Here is a 19,718-nt window from a genome sequence, read left to right as displayed (position 1 = left end):
GGGCGGCAATGAACCTGCGGGTTCCTTAAAAGCAAGTAAGCAAGTAAGTAAGTAAGTAAGTGAGTAAGTAAGGGGCATAATTATTAATAATTATTTATAGATTAGCACATCAGCAAAGGTACAGTTAAACGAAAACCAGAACACATTGTAATGCCCATGTTATGTACCTAATAAAATAAAATAACAAAAAACACACACAGACCCATGCATGCGCACATACATACTCTCCCTCCCCTACTTTTTCCTTCCTCTTCTGTTCTTTCTGTCCCTTTCCCACTCTCTCCATCCCTCTCCTCCCCCCATCTGTCTCTCTCTCTTTTTCTCTCACCAAAGCAAGTGTATGGCTTCTTTACAGATATCAGCACAGTCTAATATATACAGTCAAGAAGCTCAATACTTACTAAATATGCAAACATAGATAGCTGCTCACCACCAGGATCGCTACTATCGCCTCATCACAGACTCTTTCCCTAGCAGACCATAATGTATTCTACTTTCGATATCATGTTCTTTTGAAAAAATTAACACCTTCCTTCCACTATTTAAATATGAAATACATAAGGTTTATATATTATTTTCATAAAATATATTCTATAAACTTACCTTCCTGGGTCTTTCGGAAGAAGGATAACTCTTACCTATTTTTCTTACAATTTATAGTACTACAAACGTCTCCTTGTCCCATATTATTATTCAAATTATTGTATTTTAGCCATTTACAGTTATTACAACCGATAACCAACATTTCACAGTTTACATAGCTTTTCACAAAAATGTGAAATACGGCACAGTCAATGCCTTTTCGACCTAGAGCACGCCGTAATGTTTGTTTGGGTTTTCTATTTCAGTGTATGGAGCTCAGTGAAATATTATATTATAACTTTATTGCGTATCATTGCTAAGCTTTATTTAGTGTAATGTGTCCATAAGTTCTGTTTACTTCTTGTTGCATAATATGTTGCAGAAATAATTACAAAACTGTGTTATTTTAATGTGAAGAGAATTTTACATGTTAACATAATCTGTTCGCGTCAACATTTTAAGTTTAGAATGGAAGCTATTTTGAGGTTTAATAAAAAGAATTTATATTGTGATTTCAATTTAGCACATCCACCTTCCTTAATTTTAGACAAAACATTTACCATACCACTCCTATGAAATTAGTGTACGTACAATTGTGTTACTTCATCTCATTAAGTAGTACATAAATACAATAATTCGTTACTCAATTGTAGTATTAAAATACAGACAAATTGAATGTCTGGGGTATCATACATGACATTATGCTTAATTATAATGTATGATTGCGGATTTAGGAATATAAGTTAAATATAGTAAACATAACCTATAATTTTCATATGAATGGCAATGCATTGGAGATCACTAAATTTAGACAGAAAGGGACAACTGGTACAGTAAACATAACCTATAATTTCAACATATCTAAATATCCGTGCGGTGCAATTGAAAATTATTGAATCGTGGATAAATGAATGTACAAGAATTTCGCAATGTTTAATCGAAATAAAGGTAGGTATTAAACATACGAACAACGTAATTTTCACACCAAAAATAATATTACACCTTAACTCGCAAGTGAGTTATGTCTGAAGTGTCTCATAATCATTGTTTTAAATTTTATTAATGGAATTACACTACATTTTAGAGAAACATATGTTACTCTTTATGCATTCCAACTAATTTATATGGTTGAAACGCTGCCCTTCGTGATCGGGTTAAGTGAGTTACATGGTCAGCCTTATGGCCTGTATCATGATGGCTGTGGCACAGACTATTGTTCCTAGTACTCACAGCACTCCAAGAGGCTAGCAACTATCGCGAGAATTGCAAAAAATCATTCCAAGCTTCGTGACTGTATATACTAGACTATGATATTAGTGAGAGGTCTGAAGGCTTACACTGCAGGCTAGTTTCAGAAAACATTCCTCGCAACATTCATAATGAAGTGTTACTGCTCACTATGTATTGTCACACAAAAAACTTATTGAAATGCAAATGAGTCAACTGAATTAAAAAGAAACAATAATGAAAGCTCAAGAATTTAACTCCTTGAACACACAGCTGAACAACATACCGATGTGAAATGACAGTAATGATTTATGGCAACTGCCGATAGATTATGTCACAGTTAATCACAAGATTACCTATTCTATACCCCTTCAAGACTCATACTTGCCAGCTCACCAGTATACATACATATATGGGTCATTTGCAAAATTTGTATAACAAATGGAAGATTGAGAACGTCAAAATTAAAGTACTATTTAGTGCATATTCTGCATGTATTACTATAGTGCAATGTCTCTGCCATAGTAATCAGCCATTGTACACTTGCCTTGCTTTACAGCATTCCCTACAAGTATCAATGAATCTCTGATGACATGGCTAAATGTCAGGTGTATTACAGGACAGGACAATGGATCTTTTATAGAAATAGAATTCCTTTATTTTTTATATCAGATATTCTTTAAACAATGCATAGGTTTTAGAATAGTAACGGAACTAACTTCAGATCAAAAATGAACAAATATTTTAAATATCTTAATATCAGATCTGTTACCTAACGTAAAGATAATAACTTGCTCAGTAACTAACAGAAAACCATTCTTTCAGTAACAATTATCTTAGTAGATTGCCCTTAAGGCGAAGATATTTGAGCCTTAGTTTCTTTAATGACAGATAATAAGAAAAAATTATGGCACTGTTTTGAATGATATAACAGACATGAAATGGAGTAACAGATCTGACAGGTAACCAACATGACAAAGCAAACATAAGCATGTGCTAACCTAAAATTTTTTTGCCTAATATTGTTCAAAATAGCAACTTAACTACTGCACACGTGTACTATTAAGTGCTCTTGATCTTGACTTTATATGTTGTTATTTATGGAAAACACAACACAAACAGATCTGACAAAGTAAAAATGCATGCTTAGACTAAAACACAAAGCAAGAGTATGACACACAAACTCGCAAATCAAAATGGGTGAACATAGCAGTACACTCAAGATGGCTCTTGTGCATCATCTTGGCTTGTGCTGACATCTGTGGGATTTATTTTTCAACTGTGTACCCATAGGAACTGAATGGTGTAACAGACCTGACTGATTTACTGGACTAAAGTAATTATGCAATCATATTTAAGGAAATAATAAAGTCAGACATAAATGAAGATGATTTGATATCAAATGTTTCTTTAATTTTTTTCTCAATTGCATTATTAAACAAACCTTTATCTGGACATAATCATGCTCCATTTTAAAAACTTAACTAATTCCCATTTCAGTTTGGTTGAGAGGCTTTCCCCTCTACTCACACTCTCTACCGTCAGTGAAGGGGAAGGTGCTACAGTCCGTCGTAAAAACGTTCGACTAATTGACTTACAACACAAAGTGTCAAAATCTATATTTCGAAAGTCTATACCAAGAAGTCAATTCTATTTTTATTCCTGTCTATATCAATAAGTTGCACATTAAAAATATTTAATGAGTTCAATATACGACAGTTACTTGTAACGTAAGAAGAAATAAATACTAAAACAGGCGTACAACTGACATATTAAATTTAAGTATTTCGATCTTAATAAGCATAGGTCTACTGAACCAGTAGTAATGCGTTTCTACTTGCAGCTACACAAATTATAGTACTATGCAGTGAATTTAAGTGGAATTATGAATAATAACATTATAATACAAAGCCTGTATTATGACATGCATTATAATAAAATTAGAACTAGGAATATTTTTATAGACTTTCATAATCTGTTTTGTGCGGAAATCAAGAATTAATTTAAATTAACATACCTCTTTATGTCTTATCTTATCACTATTATCTTCATCACCGTTCACCGCAGCTAATATTTTGACTAAAGTTGGCAGTTCCTGACGAAAAAAGAATTGGTGAACTTCAGATCTTATTGCTGATTTTGTGAATTCGTCGTATTTTTCTAATAGTGGAACAGTTTTGCGAAATTTCACCGGACTCTTTAATTTATTGTCATTCATCTTCGCCTCTCTTCTGATGCGATAAACACTTGCTTTTCCCACTCCCGTTAGTTTCCCCGTCATCTCAGCCACCTTTTCTAAACTGTAAGTTAGATTTTCAGCACATAACGTTTGAAATAAATTCAACACACATCTCTTCTGACCACTTCGCATTGGTTTACCTTTTTTATGTTTTATAACACTGCTGGAAGCCATAATGTTCGTTAAATAATTTACAAACTACGATAAAATACGGTCCTAATCCTAAATAAAAAAAAAACTATGTACTTATGTAAGAAATTAACACTACACTATGTACACTATTTCCTATACCGATATTCACAAAACACTACGAAGTAAACTGTAGGGACGAAACAAATCTCAAACCACTCAGGGCAAAAGATAAATGTTTTCTCCACCGCTAGTTGCTACACTGCGACATACACACTGGGACAATCTACACTGTGTCGCTCCCCAACATTCAAACCAACATTCGTTAATTTTATTAGTAGCCAGTTGAAAATATTATAACAATGACACTAAAATATACTGAAACAAATCACTGTCAAACATCTGTATGGCTGCATTTTATATCCCCTAGTGTACTTTATTAAATATTTTATTTTGTTCTGTGTACAGCGTAGGGGGTGCAGGTATAAGAAGTAACAGTTACTGCTCGGTCGCTAACAGTATCTGGGGAATAGGGAGGGGGAAAAGAATGTCTTCGCGCCCTCTCAACTTGCAAGAAATGCCGTTTAATATGGACACGGAATTTTAGCTGTTACTATGAGAATTTTATTTTATTCTCGTGAAATATTTCACTTCAAGGAAATAATTCTTGTGACGTTTACTACATTAGTATTGAAACTACTCACTGTTAGGAATTCATAACTCTATCGTTATAAATGCAATAATGGGAAGGGTATGAATTGATGGATGTCATTTGTATACAAATTCTGCAAATGACCCATATACCACTATAAAATAAAATAAAGTGAAATATCTTACGTGTTGGTATGTGTTCCAAGTGATGTGGAAACTGCTCCAAATACTGCAAGAAATGTTCTTCCAACAACATAAGATATAAATGTTGTTGTTTTGATGCCAAATAATTGGCAATGATGGTAACCATGGTAGACTTCATTGGTTTGTGCAAAGTTACAAAACGTTTCGTGAGGTGCACTAAAAGATGTCCCCATAGAGAAAAAGAGGGGAGATCACCATCTGAAGATACCAATGCCTCCACTGGCAATTTCACCATATTCTCCATAAGTTTCACTACATCAAAGAAATTCAGTTCAAAAATTTCTACCATTGCCACAATATCATTCACATCAAAGGAAGACATTTTGTTTTTATCAAATTTGTTTAACTTTCTGATGATTTGATGAATTAATTTCTGTTTAAATGGTCTGAAGAAGCCACTTAAATTTATTATATTGTTCTTTGATTGAGATGATAATTTCACTAATTCTAAAACAAGTTCAGTTACTAATTTCTGCACAGACTGTTTCTTTCTATGAACAGGACTGAAAAATTGTACAAGACAAGGATGTGTAAATGTGTGTTGCAGACAATGTATGAGTAACTGTTTACCATCTAATAAACCAAGTACTTCCTTGGAAGATGTCAACACTGCTCTATCTGAATGATTGTCTACATGTGAGACTGCACTTAGTAGAGATATCAATGCATCTTTACATTTATCTCTCAATGTTTCAGTTAACTTCCCATGGGATGCAAGCTGCACCATATGAAAAACTGATAACTTATAAAGCAGTAGCAAATGGACTGGATCTTGAGTACAAAACTGTCTTTTGCTATAGAGCTCCGAGGCCATTTGCACTGAAACCAAAGTTCTATTTTCATTTTCAAGAGATTTTTCGCTCACATCTAAGCCCAAAATGTGATCAACAGAACTTCCACTATGTTGCAAAAGGGCTACACTAAGTTTGCTCTCAGTACTTTTGCTTCCAAAAGGCTTCTTAAGCGGTTGTGGTGTTCCTTCAGATGACCATCCTTTAATATAAGTCATGACAGCAGATGGCACAGACATAGGCCAACGCTCAACAAGATGTAGTAATGTTTCTGGAGATGTTTGAGAATGTAGAAGATGAATTATTACACAAGAAATAAAATATTTAACACCATCTGTCTGATAATCTTCACTTTCAATAGCTGCAGTCTCTAATACACCTGGGAGCAATGGACTCAGTATAACCATACTATTAGGTACAACATCTTCAAATCCATCTTCATTCACTTCATTTTCGGAAGTTTCCAGTAATTCTGTAAAAATACAATTTTATATAAATATACGAAGTCTTATTACCATTGAAGGTAAAGACAACTTCTTGGTGATGATGATGATGATGATGATGATATTATTATTAGGACTGAGATTTTTATGCATTTGTATCTTTCTCATGGTAAGGCCAAACACCAATGTTTTTCAGAATGAAAGGAGCTAAATTGTTCTAATCATATTTGTTAGGGCATTTTTTGTTGCATTTTTTTTGCTGATTTTGTAGAATGTGACTTTTTTTAATGAAATTTTAGTACTTTTTAACAATTATTACACATTATTTTGCATTTTTTAAGTTTTCACAAAGGCACTTTTCTTAAAACGCAATTAACTTTATTTGTTTCTTGGCAGTACAAAAGCTAAAATAACCTACACTTTTACATAAATAAACATGGCCAAGACTACCTAGCTCTCCTCTGCCCAATACCGACAGACAATGAATTTTACTAAAGAACTTTGGCTTCAGGATATCCAGTAAAGCCTTATTTCCTCTCTTTCTACGAATGAATTTGCACAATCAGTCATACTAAATTGAAACATGACTCATTAACAGCAGATACTGTACATGGTTAACTGCTATCAATTCACTGTTTTTGGGAATTTTTTTTTTTTAATATAGCAAATTGTTGCGTAGTGAAGTCACGCCAAAAGTAAAGCAAAATAAAACGTAAAAATTAGATCGTTATAGATCTAGATTCATTTTTCGGGCTGATAGGCTATGGTCTGTTGGTTGATTTTCTACCAGATGTTTAGTCTGCAACTGTGGCAGACATCTTCAGTAGAGTGGTATTCGACATCAATCAATCTTCTTAATGTATCCAGCTGTTTGCTGACAACATAAAGTCCACTATAGTCCACTGTAGTCTATTCAGTTGTTGTTTTTCACGAGAAATGAGGGGTATTTAGATCGGTGATCATTATAGATGCCTGTTGCTAGTAGCCAGAGGTGGGGTGTAGTCAATATATACTGCAGAGCTTTGTCTTCTGCAACTGGTACTAATGATTGGGTACTCACCATCTCGTGGTGAGGGGGCTTAACCTTGTTGTTTAAGCTAACAAGTAACAAAGAGGTACCCACATTAGCTGCATTACCACCAACGCAGTCCCACTATATTTTTCACTGTTTATATTCATGGAGTCCCTCAGTGTAAAATTTTCCAAAGGTAAAATAGTCCCTCAATCGGATCTCTGGGTAGGGACTGCACTGAGACATGCCAAGAATTGTACTAAAGTACTTATTTGGAACACCAAAAGTCACACCGTCCAGTCAATCGAAGTGGTATCCGAGGTCGCAAAACTCTTCTCGGTGTACCTGAGGCAACTGATCCCGTGGCTGGTTGTGTGTGCATATTTATAGTGCATCTAGCAGGCCAAGGCCTTGGCCCGCTAGATGCGCTATAAATATGTAGGCCTTGGCCCGCTAGATGCACTATAAATATGTAGGCCTTGGCCCGCTATATGCACTATAAATATGTAGGCCTTGGCCCGCTAGATGCACTATAAATATGTAGGCCTTGGCCCGCTAGATGCACTATAAATATGTAGGCCTTGGCTCGCTAGATGCACTATAAATGTGTAGGCCTTGGCCCGCTAGATGCACTATAAATATGTAGGCCTTGGCCCGCTAGATGCACTATAAATACGCACGCACAACCAGCCACAGGATCAGTTGCCTCAGGTATGCCGAGAAGACTTTTGCGACCTCGAATACCACTCCACTGAAGATGTCTGCCGCAGTTGCAGACAAAACGTCTGGTAGAAAATCAAACAACAGACCACGGCCTATCAGCCCGGAAAATGAATCTAGATCTATAGACTCCGGCCATGAAAGCCTACACTACAAGATTAGAGCATTATGTTTCTCATTATGTAAAAAAAGTTTTTAGCACAGATACAAATATACAAAATATATTGTAAGATGTACGAAATGACAGTTGGGCTTGAAAGAAAGATTGCTGTGGATCAACATGTGAAGAGAGAACTTTGGTAGATCTTTGAATCCATTATGCCATAATGACATTTAACATGACAACATACTGTTGTTGTTGATTGACAGTACACCATATATGGCTAAAGCGGCTAATTTTCTGCAAGCTATTTACTCAAAAATGGTGCACGTAATGTGTCTTAGCACACACTTCATACGTATATAGAATTGCAGAGTAGGATGTGGAAAGAAGGTTTTATTGAAGGTGCCTTCTCAGGTACCATATTCCAAGTCTGTGGCTCCTGAAGGCCCTTATCCTGCTCGAGTTGCAGTAGCAGAACAAATAGTGATGAAAAAAATTAGTAACAATGTAGAAGAGAATAACAATAAAGACAGAAATATGGTGGAAGTGAACAGTGCTGAAAAGATTGATCCAGAGACATGGAAAGTATTAATGGATGATATGAGGGATAAAATGGATATATTAGTAAATGAGGTAAGAAAGGAATGGGTGTGAAGGCATAGGGAAAAAGAAGCATGTTTTGAAACCTAGTAAATGGAAATAGTGTTATTGATAGTAAAGAGTAAAGGGGTATGGGGTAATATAATAAACAGTAAAGGGGAATGATATTAACGTAGGTAGTAAAGAGCAAAGAGGAATAGCATTAATATAGTAAAGAATAAAGGGTAATAGTGTTAATATAGTAGAGAGTAAAGGATATAGTGTTAAGATAGTAAAGAGTAAAGGAAAATAGTGTTAATATAGTAAAGAATTAAGGGGAATAGTGTGATTGTAGTAAAGAGTCATGGGCAATAGTGTTAATGTAATGTGGTTTGTTTCAGTACGTAAACAGAAGTGATAGTTGAGAACAAAAGTGGTGTTTGATCTGTTGAGTAGAAAAAAATTCCTGATTTTAACAATAGGATCAGAGAAGAGATAAGCAGACGATGAGAAAAAGTAATGTGATGGCAAAAATGTAATGATGAGTTGTGGTGCTTCCTAAATACAGGAATGTGAAGGTACACCATGACATGATAGATGCTGTTTGACTAATAAATATATCATATCATATCATATCATATCATATCATATATATCATTTCATTTCATATCATATCATATATCATAAAAAAAAGGTAAAAGTATCCCTGTAGCATGACATGAAGGCACTTGGGGGGCATGGAGGTAGAGTCCCATGCTTTCCATGACCTCTGCACTAGAATGAGGTGGTGTGGTCGGCACCACGCTCTCATATATATCATATTATATCATATATCATTTCATTTCATATCATATATCGTATCGTATCATATCATATCATATCATATCATATCATATCATATCATATCATATCATATATCATATCATATATCATATCATATATCATATCATATATCATATCATATATCATATCATATCATATATCATATCATATCATATCATATCATATCATATCATATCATTTCATATCATTTCATATCATATCATATCATATCATATCATATCATATCATATCATATATCATATCATATCATATATCATATCATATCATATATCATATCATATCATATATCATATCATATCATATATCATATCATATCATATATCATATCATATCATATATCATATCATATCATATATCATATCATATCATATATCATATCATATCATATATCATATCATATCATATATCATATCATATATCATATCATATCATATCATATCATATCATATCATATCATATCATATCATATCATATATCATATCATATCATATCATATCATATCATATCATATCATATATCATATCATATCATATCATATCATATCATATATCATATCATATCATATCATATCATATATCATATCATATATCATATCATATATCATATCATATATCATATCATATATCATATCATATCATATCATATCATATCATATCATATCATATATCATATCATATCATATCATATCATATATCATATCATATATCATATCATATCATATCATATCATATCATATCATATCATATCATATATCATATCATATATCATATCATATCATATCATATCATATCATATCATATCATATCATATCATATCATATCAAGTGTAAAAGTGTATAACTGAATACAGTAATTTAATATGAAACATATAGGTATTTTGCCGGGACTTCAGAAAAAACGTGTAAGTGTGGAAAACATAAGTGAGAAATGTATAAATGAAGTTTTATTGTAATATACTAATACTAATAACAATAATAATAATAATAATAATAATAATAATAATAACAATACATTGAGATTCTATTCAATTTATTATATACTTGAGCACCTACATTAATATATATATATATCCCTCCCTTCCCTCCATCCGCGCGCGTGTGTGTGTGTGTGTGTGTGTGTGTGTGTGTGTGTGTGTGTGTGTGTGTGTGCGCGCGCACATGTAATATTACAAATTCCTAGCTTTTGCTATTTCTTATCCAGTATAGGCTGCTTCACTTACATCACAAACAATAATATAGTCTATGTAAGACAAACAACGTAATTTATATTTCTAAATATGTAGCACAGGTAATAAAATAAAGATTCTAACTTTACTCACCATCAAATACATCCTCTATCTGACTTTTATCTAGAGTCTGATTGGTGTCTTCGCCTACTTCTTCTGACTGTGAAATATAATCTGTGTATCTAGCAGGATCCTTGCAGACACATACAACTGCATCCACCAGAAGTTTGACCACAGATTGTCTGTGATCAGCAGGCGTAGCAAGGAAACAGTGAAGCCACACAAATACCTCATTCAGGACTCCTTCAAATAGCCCAGTGTTGATGAGAAGTGTGCAGAGAATATTCCTTGCTTGCAGGGGAATGGCGACTGAAGGAAAGTCAGCTAGGTTTGACAGACGATGAACAGCACTCCTGAACATATCCTAACAGGGAGAGAAAAAAAAGAAGCAAATTCACTGCCACAGAGACCAAATAATTTTAAAACAGGAAAGAAGCACATCATTCACCGAACAGATAGAGCACTGACTTCTTAGTGGAGAGTTGGGATTAAATCTCAGCAAGTCAAATGAAATGTGTGATGAACAATGGCAGCATGGGACAGGTTTTCTTTGGGACCTATTCTTTCCCATCCATTATTCCATTAATTATCACTAGGGGCCGGATTTTTATGTAATATCAAGGTGTGAAATATGTACATATTTATGTAAGAAAAATAAGCTGAATATGTACCAAAATATGTAAAATCATGAAAATATTTAATATCAATATCTGGCAGGTATAGGATAGGTAAGACTCTCCAGTTGTGATTTCATAGAGCACACGACTTTTTTACCGCACACTTGATACATTACTATTTTTCCATCTGTAGTGAAAGCTTCGTCCATTACAATCCATGATTTTATTTTTGTCATTAGGGTTGAAGATACAGGGGCCATTTTAGTTAGTTAAAAGCAGTGGATAAACTCATTTGCACTTTATAGGTATTGTAAGAACTAAAACTAGAAAAATGAGCGAAATGAATGACACAACAGTACTACAAGCACTGTTTCGCTTTACTGGATTAGGAGAAAATAAGAGGAGATGTCGGACACATGCATTTTAGCTGCTCCCTGTAAGAAACAAGATACCTACTAAAACCTCAAACTATAGGCATTTATAAATTGTTGTTTGAAAAGTGACATTCCTGTCTCATTCAGAAGGGTAGCATTATTCTAGCTAAGAACCATACTTCCTAATTATTCGGAAAATCCCATTTCTGTGTAGGTCTAGTAAATTTAAAGTAAAGAGGTCAAGCAATAACCTGAAAACTATTTTAATTTTTCAACAACTTTCCAGTTTCTTTCTTCACAGCTACTTTTCAAAAGTCGGCTACTTTATTGCAGCTCATGTCACACTTGACACGGGTTTTCCCTGGAAGGATTAGAAAGAGAGTGGGTAAGATTGCAAATTGCATGGGAAAGCTTGTTAAGACGTGTGCAGAACAATTATAGTTCGAGACAAATCATGTCGTTCTCGTCCCACTCCATTGCATGAAGGCAATGCTACTGTCTGAGTGACTTTTACAATACAAGATAGTTGTATGAGAAAGGTTGCCTTTTCTTCACCAATATTTAGAGCGGGTGGTATGGGATGAGTGCCTCTATTACTTCCTGGAACTAAGGACATTATGTTTCATCCCGAAATATATCCTTTCTTGGGCTGGTAAAAAGGCTTTTTAAAATCTGTGTATTTCAAATTGTAAACTTACCCAGCAGAAGTTTCGCCCCCCCCCCCCTTTAGAGAAGTAAAAATGAATAATACCCCTAAATATGTAGATTTATGTAATACCAACCCATAATATGTAATGTGGGATAAATATGTAAAAATATGTAGTATCAAATTTTAATATATTAATGGTAATCAATGATGGGCAGGACATGTAGAACATATGGGCGAATCCAGAAATGCATATAGAGTGTTAGTTGGGAGGCTGGAGGGAAAATGACCTTTGGGGAGGCCGAGACGTAGGTGGGAAGATATTAAAATGGATTTGAGGGAGGTGGGATATGATGGTAGAGATTGGATTAATCTTGCTCAGGATAGGGACCAATGTGAGGGCGGCAATGAACCTCCGGGTTCCTTAAAAGCCAGTAAGTAATGGTAATTACAAGATTCGCGAATATTTATTATTTATATATGGTTAGGTTGAAAGGAATATAATATGTAATTACATAAAAATCCGGTCCCTAACTATCACCACCACCTCACAATCACTTCCTTACGAGAAAGTGTCCATTTTTACCACCCACACTGCAACATAATCATCAGCAGATAGCAGTAGCTTCATATATAATAAGCAGGGAACGGATTTATATGGACTAAAAATATATGAAATATGTAAATATATATGTAGTTATTTTTACCAAAATATGGAATTAAATATGGACTTAAAATTATAAAAAAATGACTATGTACGTTAAATATTGGTACATTTTAATCAAACTAAACAAAAAATATAATGGACGTACCTTATCTTCCAATGTAGTTTCAACAAAACACAATTTTTATTGTCTGTTACCATAACAATAGGTTACAAACATTTCTTTCAAGTGCTGAAAAGTGAATCTTCTTCTATTGTCTCTGAGGATAGATTTATACTGACTAAAAGAGCGTTCGACGTCACAAGAAGTAACTGGTACATAATTCAATTTCACAATGTCTGCTGGGGATAAGTCCAAGTTAATCTTCACTGTTGATTCACCACTCATCACAGCAACAACCTTTTGTAGTTCTTCATATCCAGGGTTTTTTGAAAGTACAGTGTCCACCTTAGCTCTTACTGCATCTGCAACTTTACCTCTACCACGATTCAGTTGTTCCACAGTACTATTTATAATTTCAAAACTTTCAGATAGTGAAAGGTGCCTATTTTGGAGACTTTTGAGCGTTTTTATGATGCATGAAAATGTATGCTGAATGTGAGCTAAGTCATTCTTCACACTTATGTCACAGGTAACTGTTTTCGCAGTATCAATTGAGACTGCATCTTCAGAGTCCAATGCAAGGAGAACATTGTTAATAGAGTCTATATGTTCGGCATAATATTCAACTGCTTCTAGCCATGTACCCCATCTAGTTAAAATTGGCTTTGGTGGCAATGGAATTTCAGGGTACATTTCTTTCAACACGTTAACTCTACTGGGAGCTTTGAGAAATACTTTTTTCACTGATGAAATCAACAAATCTACTTTAGGGAAATTGTCTCTGACCACTTCTGCCACACGATGAAATGCATGCGCCACACAAGTAAAATGAGTCAATTTAGGATATACAACAGATAATGCTTGTCCAGCTTTGACCATATAAGGGGCAGCATCGCTAATAAAGAATAACACATTATCGTACATAATACCCTTTGGCCACAGGATACCCATAGCTTCGTTGAACAGTTTAACTATAGTTTTGTTATTGCACTTTTCTAGAACATCACAATGTAAAAGAATTCGTTCAGAATATTGTTCACTTAACAAACCGATAACTACATTACCAACAAGTCTACCTTCTTTGTCGGGAGTCTCATCAATGGAAACCCAAATTGAACTATCTTTAATTTCATCTCTTATCTTCTGTATTGTCTCATCGTAGATGGATGGAGCATACGTCTTCCTAAGTGTTGACTCATCCGGGATTGTATGTTGAGTATATTTTTCAAGGAATTCCCTGAAGACCTTATTCTTTAGTTTGTAGAGAGGAATATCAGCAGAGATGAGAGAACGGCACAGGTCGATGTTAAACTCAGATCTTACATTCGATGTTGTTGGTTGTGTTAAAAACAATTGTCTCTGCTTGGAATTTAGTTGTTTGTTGGCCTGATGTTTACTAGTTGTAATGTGTTGTTGCACCAGGAACTTTTGTGTAGATGATACTGCACACTGACACAAATTACAAAATAATATTTTATTGTCAGTTGATAAACCATCTTCTTTAAATTCTGAAATGTAACTTGTTAGTTTTGATTTTAAATTGACTGAATGACGTACTTTTGGCATATTTACCGTCTTTATAGTATGATTTACAAAACTGAACCTATGTGTACTCTGACTGGCATTTAACTGTTGAGCTGCACAACTGAAGTCTGTTAAAAATTTTAAATTAAATTAATACAGTTTTGTAACTTACTTTCCCATTGTTGATAGGACTGCTAATTTTCAAATAACTCTGATGTTAAAGGGATTACTGAACATGTGTTTAAATCTCTATTGTTGAAATGTATTTTTAAAAGTTAATGGAATTTTGTTTTGTTTTATTGTTAAACCTAATATAATATGGACTGTTTTATATGAAATATGGAAAATATATGGAAATTAACGAAAATATGTACTAAACTCTAAAATATGGAAAAATATGGAAAATAAAAGTAGGATTTTTCAACCCTACACATTGTGAAACATAAAGATAATGCAAAATATAAATTATATTAGCTTTATAAGTAAATATGTATTTACATATAAATCCTTTCCCTGATAATAAGTCACTTTATTTGCAAACATATTTAATTTAGAGAAAAATAAAGTAACAAAGTAAATAAAGAAATACAAGGCAGAAATTACAAAACAAAGAAAGTTACAAGAAAGAAATGCAGAAAAAGAGAAGGGGAAAAGGAACGCATATAGAAAAATTTATTACAACAACGAAATAATGGAATGTCAAAATAATGTTACAAATTTAAACCCAAGCAGAATAGAAAAAAAAGTACTTGTTTAGGAATATAAAAAAAAAAAATTCATTGAAAAACTAACAGGAGCATGGACTATTACTAGTGAAGTTGGCGAGCAACCGTTAGCTCCGAATTAGAAAATGAGTCATCAATAGTCTCAGTCACAAGAGAAACCTAATTTCATTAAAGTTACAATTACCAATACAAGTTCTGGTGTAAATTTTTTTATTTTATTGGGTTATTTTACGACGCTGTATCAACATCTAGGTTATTTAGCGTCTGAATGATATGACGGTGATAGTGCCGGTGAAATGAGTCCGGGGTCCAGCACCGAAAGTTACCCAGCATTTGCTCGTATTGGGTTGAGGGAAAACCCCGGAAGAAACCTCAACCAGGTAACTTGCCCCGACCGGGATTCGAACCCGGGCCACCTGGTTTCGCAGCTAGACGCGCTGACTATTACTCCACAGGTGTGGACTCTGGTGTAAATGTCTGACCCCTTGTTGAATGCATGCCTTACATCTCTTGAATAATTTATGAGACACGCTGTCGCTCCTTACATGTAATTTCTAATTAAGTAATTAGTGATATTTGTAAGAAATTCTTTTCCAGATTCTGCAGTGTGCGAGAATTTGTTTTATACACTTTATCTTTGAGATGTCTCTGCTGATAAAAATTACAGGGGATATTGCTGGTCGCAAATTATGGCTTATCCGGTAATAATGCTCAAGTTATCAATAGCAGAATACTGTAATGTTTACAAATGTATACTTGTTGTTGACAACAATTCCAAGGAACTTTCTTATGAATCTAATGTGGCACCTCATATAAGATTTCGTTTTCATGTATACATACAAATACATTGTCTAATACCTTATACCATTCATATTGCATCACTGAAGCAAATACGAGGCGTGTTCTTAAAGTAAGTTCCGTTTTCAATTATAGCTGTCACATCGCTGCAATCGTTATTTTGCGCATGCGTGTTTTCTTATTCAGTCCTCAGGCAAGCTGTACATGCAGTTTCAGAACTTCAGTCCGTGTGTGTGGTTAGTTGTGATCAGTTTAAAGTGATGGAGCACCCCGCCGACTATGAGATGCGGTCTGTCATCCACTTCTTGAATGCGAGAAACATCAAACCAGCTGATATTCATCGTCAACTTTGTGAGGTGTATGGTGATGATGCCATTAGTGATGGAATGGTCAGATGGGTTAGAAAGTTCAACAAGGGCCGTGTCTCTGTGCATGACAAACAGCGTACCGGTCGGCCATCTTTGATCAATGACGATTTGGTGCGTGCTGTCGATGAAAAAATTCATGAGGACAGGAGGTTCACAATTTCTTCGTTTTCCTGGAATTTTCCACAAATGTCGCAGAGTGTTCTCTACAAAATTGTGACAGATCGATTAAGATATCGAAAATTGTGCTCACGATGGGTACCCAAGATGCTCACCGAGGAACACAAAACCAAACGAGCTTCCAATGCACTGAGCTTTCTCACACGTTACAGTGAGCAAGGCGATGAGTTTCTTGACCATATCGTGACAGGTGACGAGACTTGGGTGGCTCACATGACACCTGAATCAAAGCAGCAGTCCATGGAATGGAGGCACACTGCATCGCCAAGGAAAAAGGAATTCAAACAAACCATGTCACACGCAAGATCATGTGCACTGTTTTTTGGGACAGAAAACGAGTCTTACTCATCGAATTCTTGAAACCATTAATAGAGAAACCTATTGTTAGACCTTGAAGAAGCTCCGTCGCGCAATTCAGAACAAGAGACATGGGATGCTGACCGATGGAGTTGTGTTGCTTCATGACAATGCTCGGCCACACACAGCTCGTGACACCCAAAATCTCATCTCGAAATTTGGCTGGGAACAAATTGACCATCCCCCCCTACAGCCAGGATTTGGCTTCGAGTGACTTTCATCTCTTTCTGCACCTCAAGAAGTTCCTCGGTGGTCAACGTTTTGATGGCGACGATGAAGTGAAAACAGCAGTGCGGGAGTGGTTCACATCGCAGGTAGGCGAATTCTACAATGAGGAGATACAAAGACTTGTGCCACGACTCGATAAATGCTTCAATAATGGTGGAGATTATGTTGAGAAGTAATTGAAGTGTGGGGAATACAATGCAACAAAAATGGTTTGTAAATATCTTCCTGTTTACTTACTACACCCTTTTTGGAACTTACTTCAAGAACACGCCTCGTACACTGATGAACATCTTATTTCTTGCAGCTTACGTATCAAGAAGATGCGGTTCATTCTGTTAGTGAGAAGTGTAAGCAATAGTTATAAATAAAACAGAGTAACTTCCCTTAGCGAAAGGTCACAGGTATTTGTCCACTGAGCAGCAAATGCTGATCAATAATACTGCTAATGAAAGTGAGTGTTACTCGGGGCTCAAGGAGGTATTTCTACTGAGATGTATTAAAAATGATATGGCAATAGTGAACCAATCAATGAAATGAGAGTAGTAGGGAAAACCCATGTACCATATTTACGCAATTATGTGTGTTTGTGTGTATGCCTACCCAATTCGGGCAAATCGTAAAACAGCGAACGTTAAGCTCTGCCCATGACCCCTTTCCACTTTTCCCCTACAAGCTCACAGCACACTCTAGCGGGAAAGAGTGGAAATAGGGGTTTAGGCTGGGATGACATCTAGTGGAGGAAAGTGGAACAAAAAAAAATGAATGCGGCATCTACGAAGCAAAAGCGGAAGTTCGTCCTGTTTCCCTCTCCAGCCTCTCCTTCTCTCTTTCTTGCTTCATGTCTCTCTTTTTTTTTTCTTATGACTTAGAGGAGGATAGTATTCGATCCAGTGATCTTCCTAACAAAACGCACGCATGCTTTTTGGTCACGCTTTAGACCTCTCGGCTACTGAGACGAGTTGGTGGTAGAAGGGAAAATGAATCTATTTATGTTCAAAGGAACTGCCATAACATATTGCAGAAATGCAATGTGTGTCGTTGGATATGTCTTAGTACGTATGTGGTTGTTGTCTAATGCACATCAATTTGGTTGTATTGTGTTGTTGTAAAATATGAAATCCATGCGAGGCGGTAGGCAGTGATTCACCGAAGCGGGGCAGATAGTAGAGAGAGAGAGAGAGTAGGCGAGCGAGGTGCTATGCGGTGAGGGTGGGGATAACTTCTCCTACTGGCATTCACTGTTTTACGATTTATCCCTCACTTCACTTACGTGATTCGGGATCCACATATTGCAGATAAATAGTAAGACTGTAACCCATTTTCAATTAGAACACCATTTCAGCAAGCCACACTGTGCATGAGTTTATCTGTGGAGAGTTATGTCGTATACTACGGTGAGTGTAATTATAAGTGTAGTGCAGGGAATGAGTGAGAATGATGATGATGAGGAAGGGAGAAGGGGAAACCTAGTGCCGACACATAGCCTACTCCTGTCTTATAGTACTAAGGGGAACTGCCAGGTTTAACATCCCCATCCAACAGACAAATCACTATCAAAAGTAATATATGTACTGTGGAGAGATTTGGGATTTAACCCAGGGATATTGGTGCACAATTTAGTGATCAGAAGTTGTGCACTGCCACCTCTCCTAGTCCCGAGGTAGAAATTTTACAAGAAAATCTCTGATCTTACCGGGAATCGAACCCGGGCCAGCTAGTCTGGAGACAGATGCTCTAACTTGGCGGATTTATTTATGCTATTATAGTATGCACCTTTTTTGACAAAATGTCGTCCTGAAAACCAGGAACCATATTATATTCGATGGCTATTATATTTGCATCCAAACACTCAGACATGAACAAATTTAAATTAATGCTCAATTTATGCTATGATACATGGTGGGAAACTGATGGAAATGGCATTACGAGTTCGTGTTTTCTCGTCTCTTGTACACTTTTCAATCGTAATTTCATGTCCATTTTTGACAACAGTTATTATTAATATGAATATTATTTTAAACTACGGTAAAAACTTAATGACACTTTTATTTTGTTCTGAGATTTTTTGTACACAACTTTTAACAATTGTGCCTCTTTAAATAAACTAAAGAAATTAACAACAATACGATTCCTTATGAAAAAGTGGCATGACATTACCCATTGTCAATGTATTGACATCAACCCAGACCTGTTCACCAGAATTTCCAGTTCTCATACTGCAAGTGAGAATGAATATGATGTATAGCTGTAGGTCAGGGTGCCTTTATAACCTGTCTTCATAATATTATTTTAATCTTGAATGTTTTAGCACAAATGCGTATTATATTCGC

The 19,718-nt window shown here is 35.3% G+C and overlaps 1 protein-coding gene across 2 annotated transcripts in view; it reads right to left on the bottom strand.

Annotated features, from left to right (window-relative positions):
- LOC138691124 (nucleolar pre-ribosomal-associated protein 1) overlaps positions 1–19,718 on the bottom strand; it is a 101,875-nt gene that overhangs the window by 39,999 nt on the left and 42,158 nt on the right. For both annotated transcript variants that reach the window (XM_069812857.1, XM_069812858.1), the window contains 2 exons: positions 10,841–11,171; positions 5,015–6,295 (listed from right to left, as the gene is read on the bottom strand). In XM_069812857.1, coding sequence (XP_069668958.1) covers positions 5,015–6,295; positions 10,841–11,171 — 1,612 coding nt within the window. The remainder of the gene's footprint in view (positions 1–5,014; positions 6,296–10,840; positions 11,172–19,718) is intronic.

The sequence above is a fragment of the Periplaneta americana genome, chromosome 16, assembly GCF_040183065.1.
Source record: "Periplaneta americana isolate PAMFEO1 chromosome 16, P.americana_PAMFEO1_priV1, whole genome shotgun sequence".
NCBI classification, from domain to species: domain Eukaryota; kingdom Metazoa; phylum Arthropoda; class Insecta; order Blattodea; family Blattidae; genus Periplaneta; species Periplaneta americana.
The sequence above is the reverse complement of the archived record's forward strand: the minus strand, read 5'-3'. Positions and strand labels throughout refer to the sequence as shown.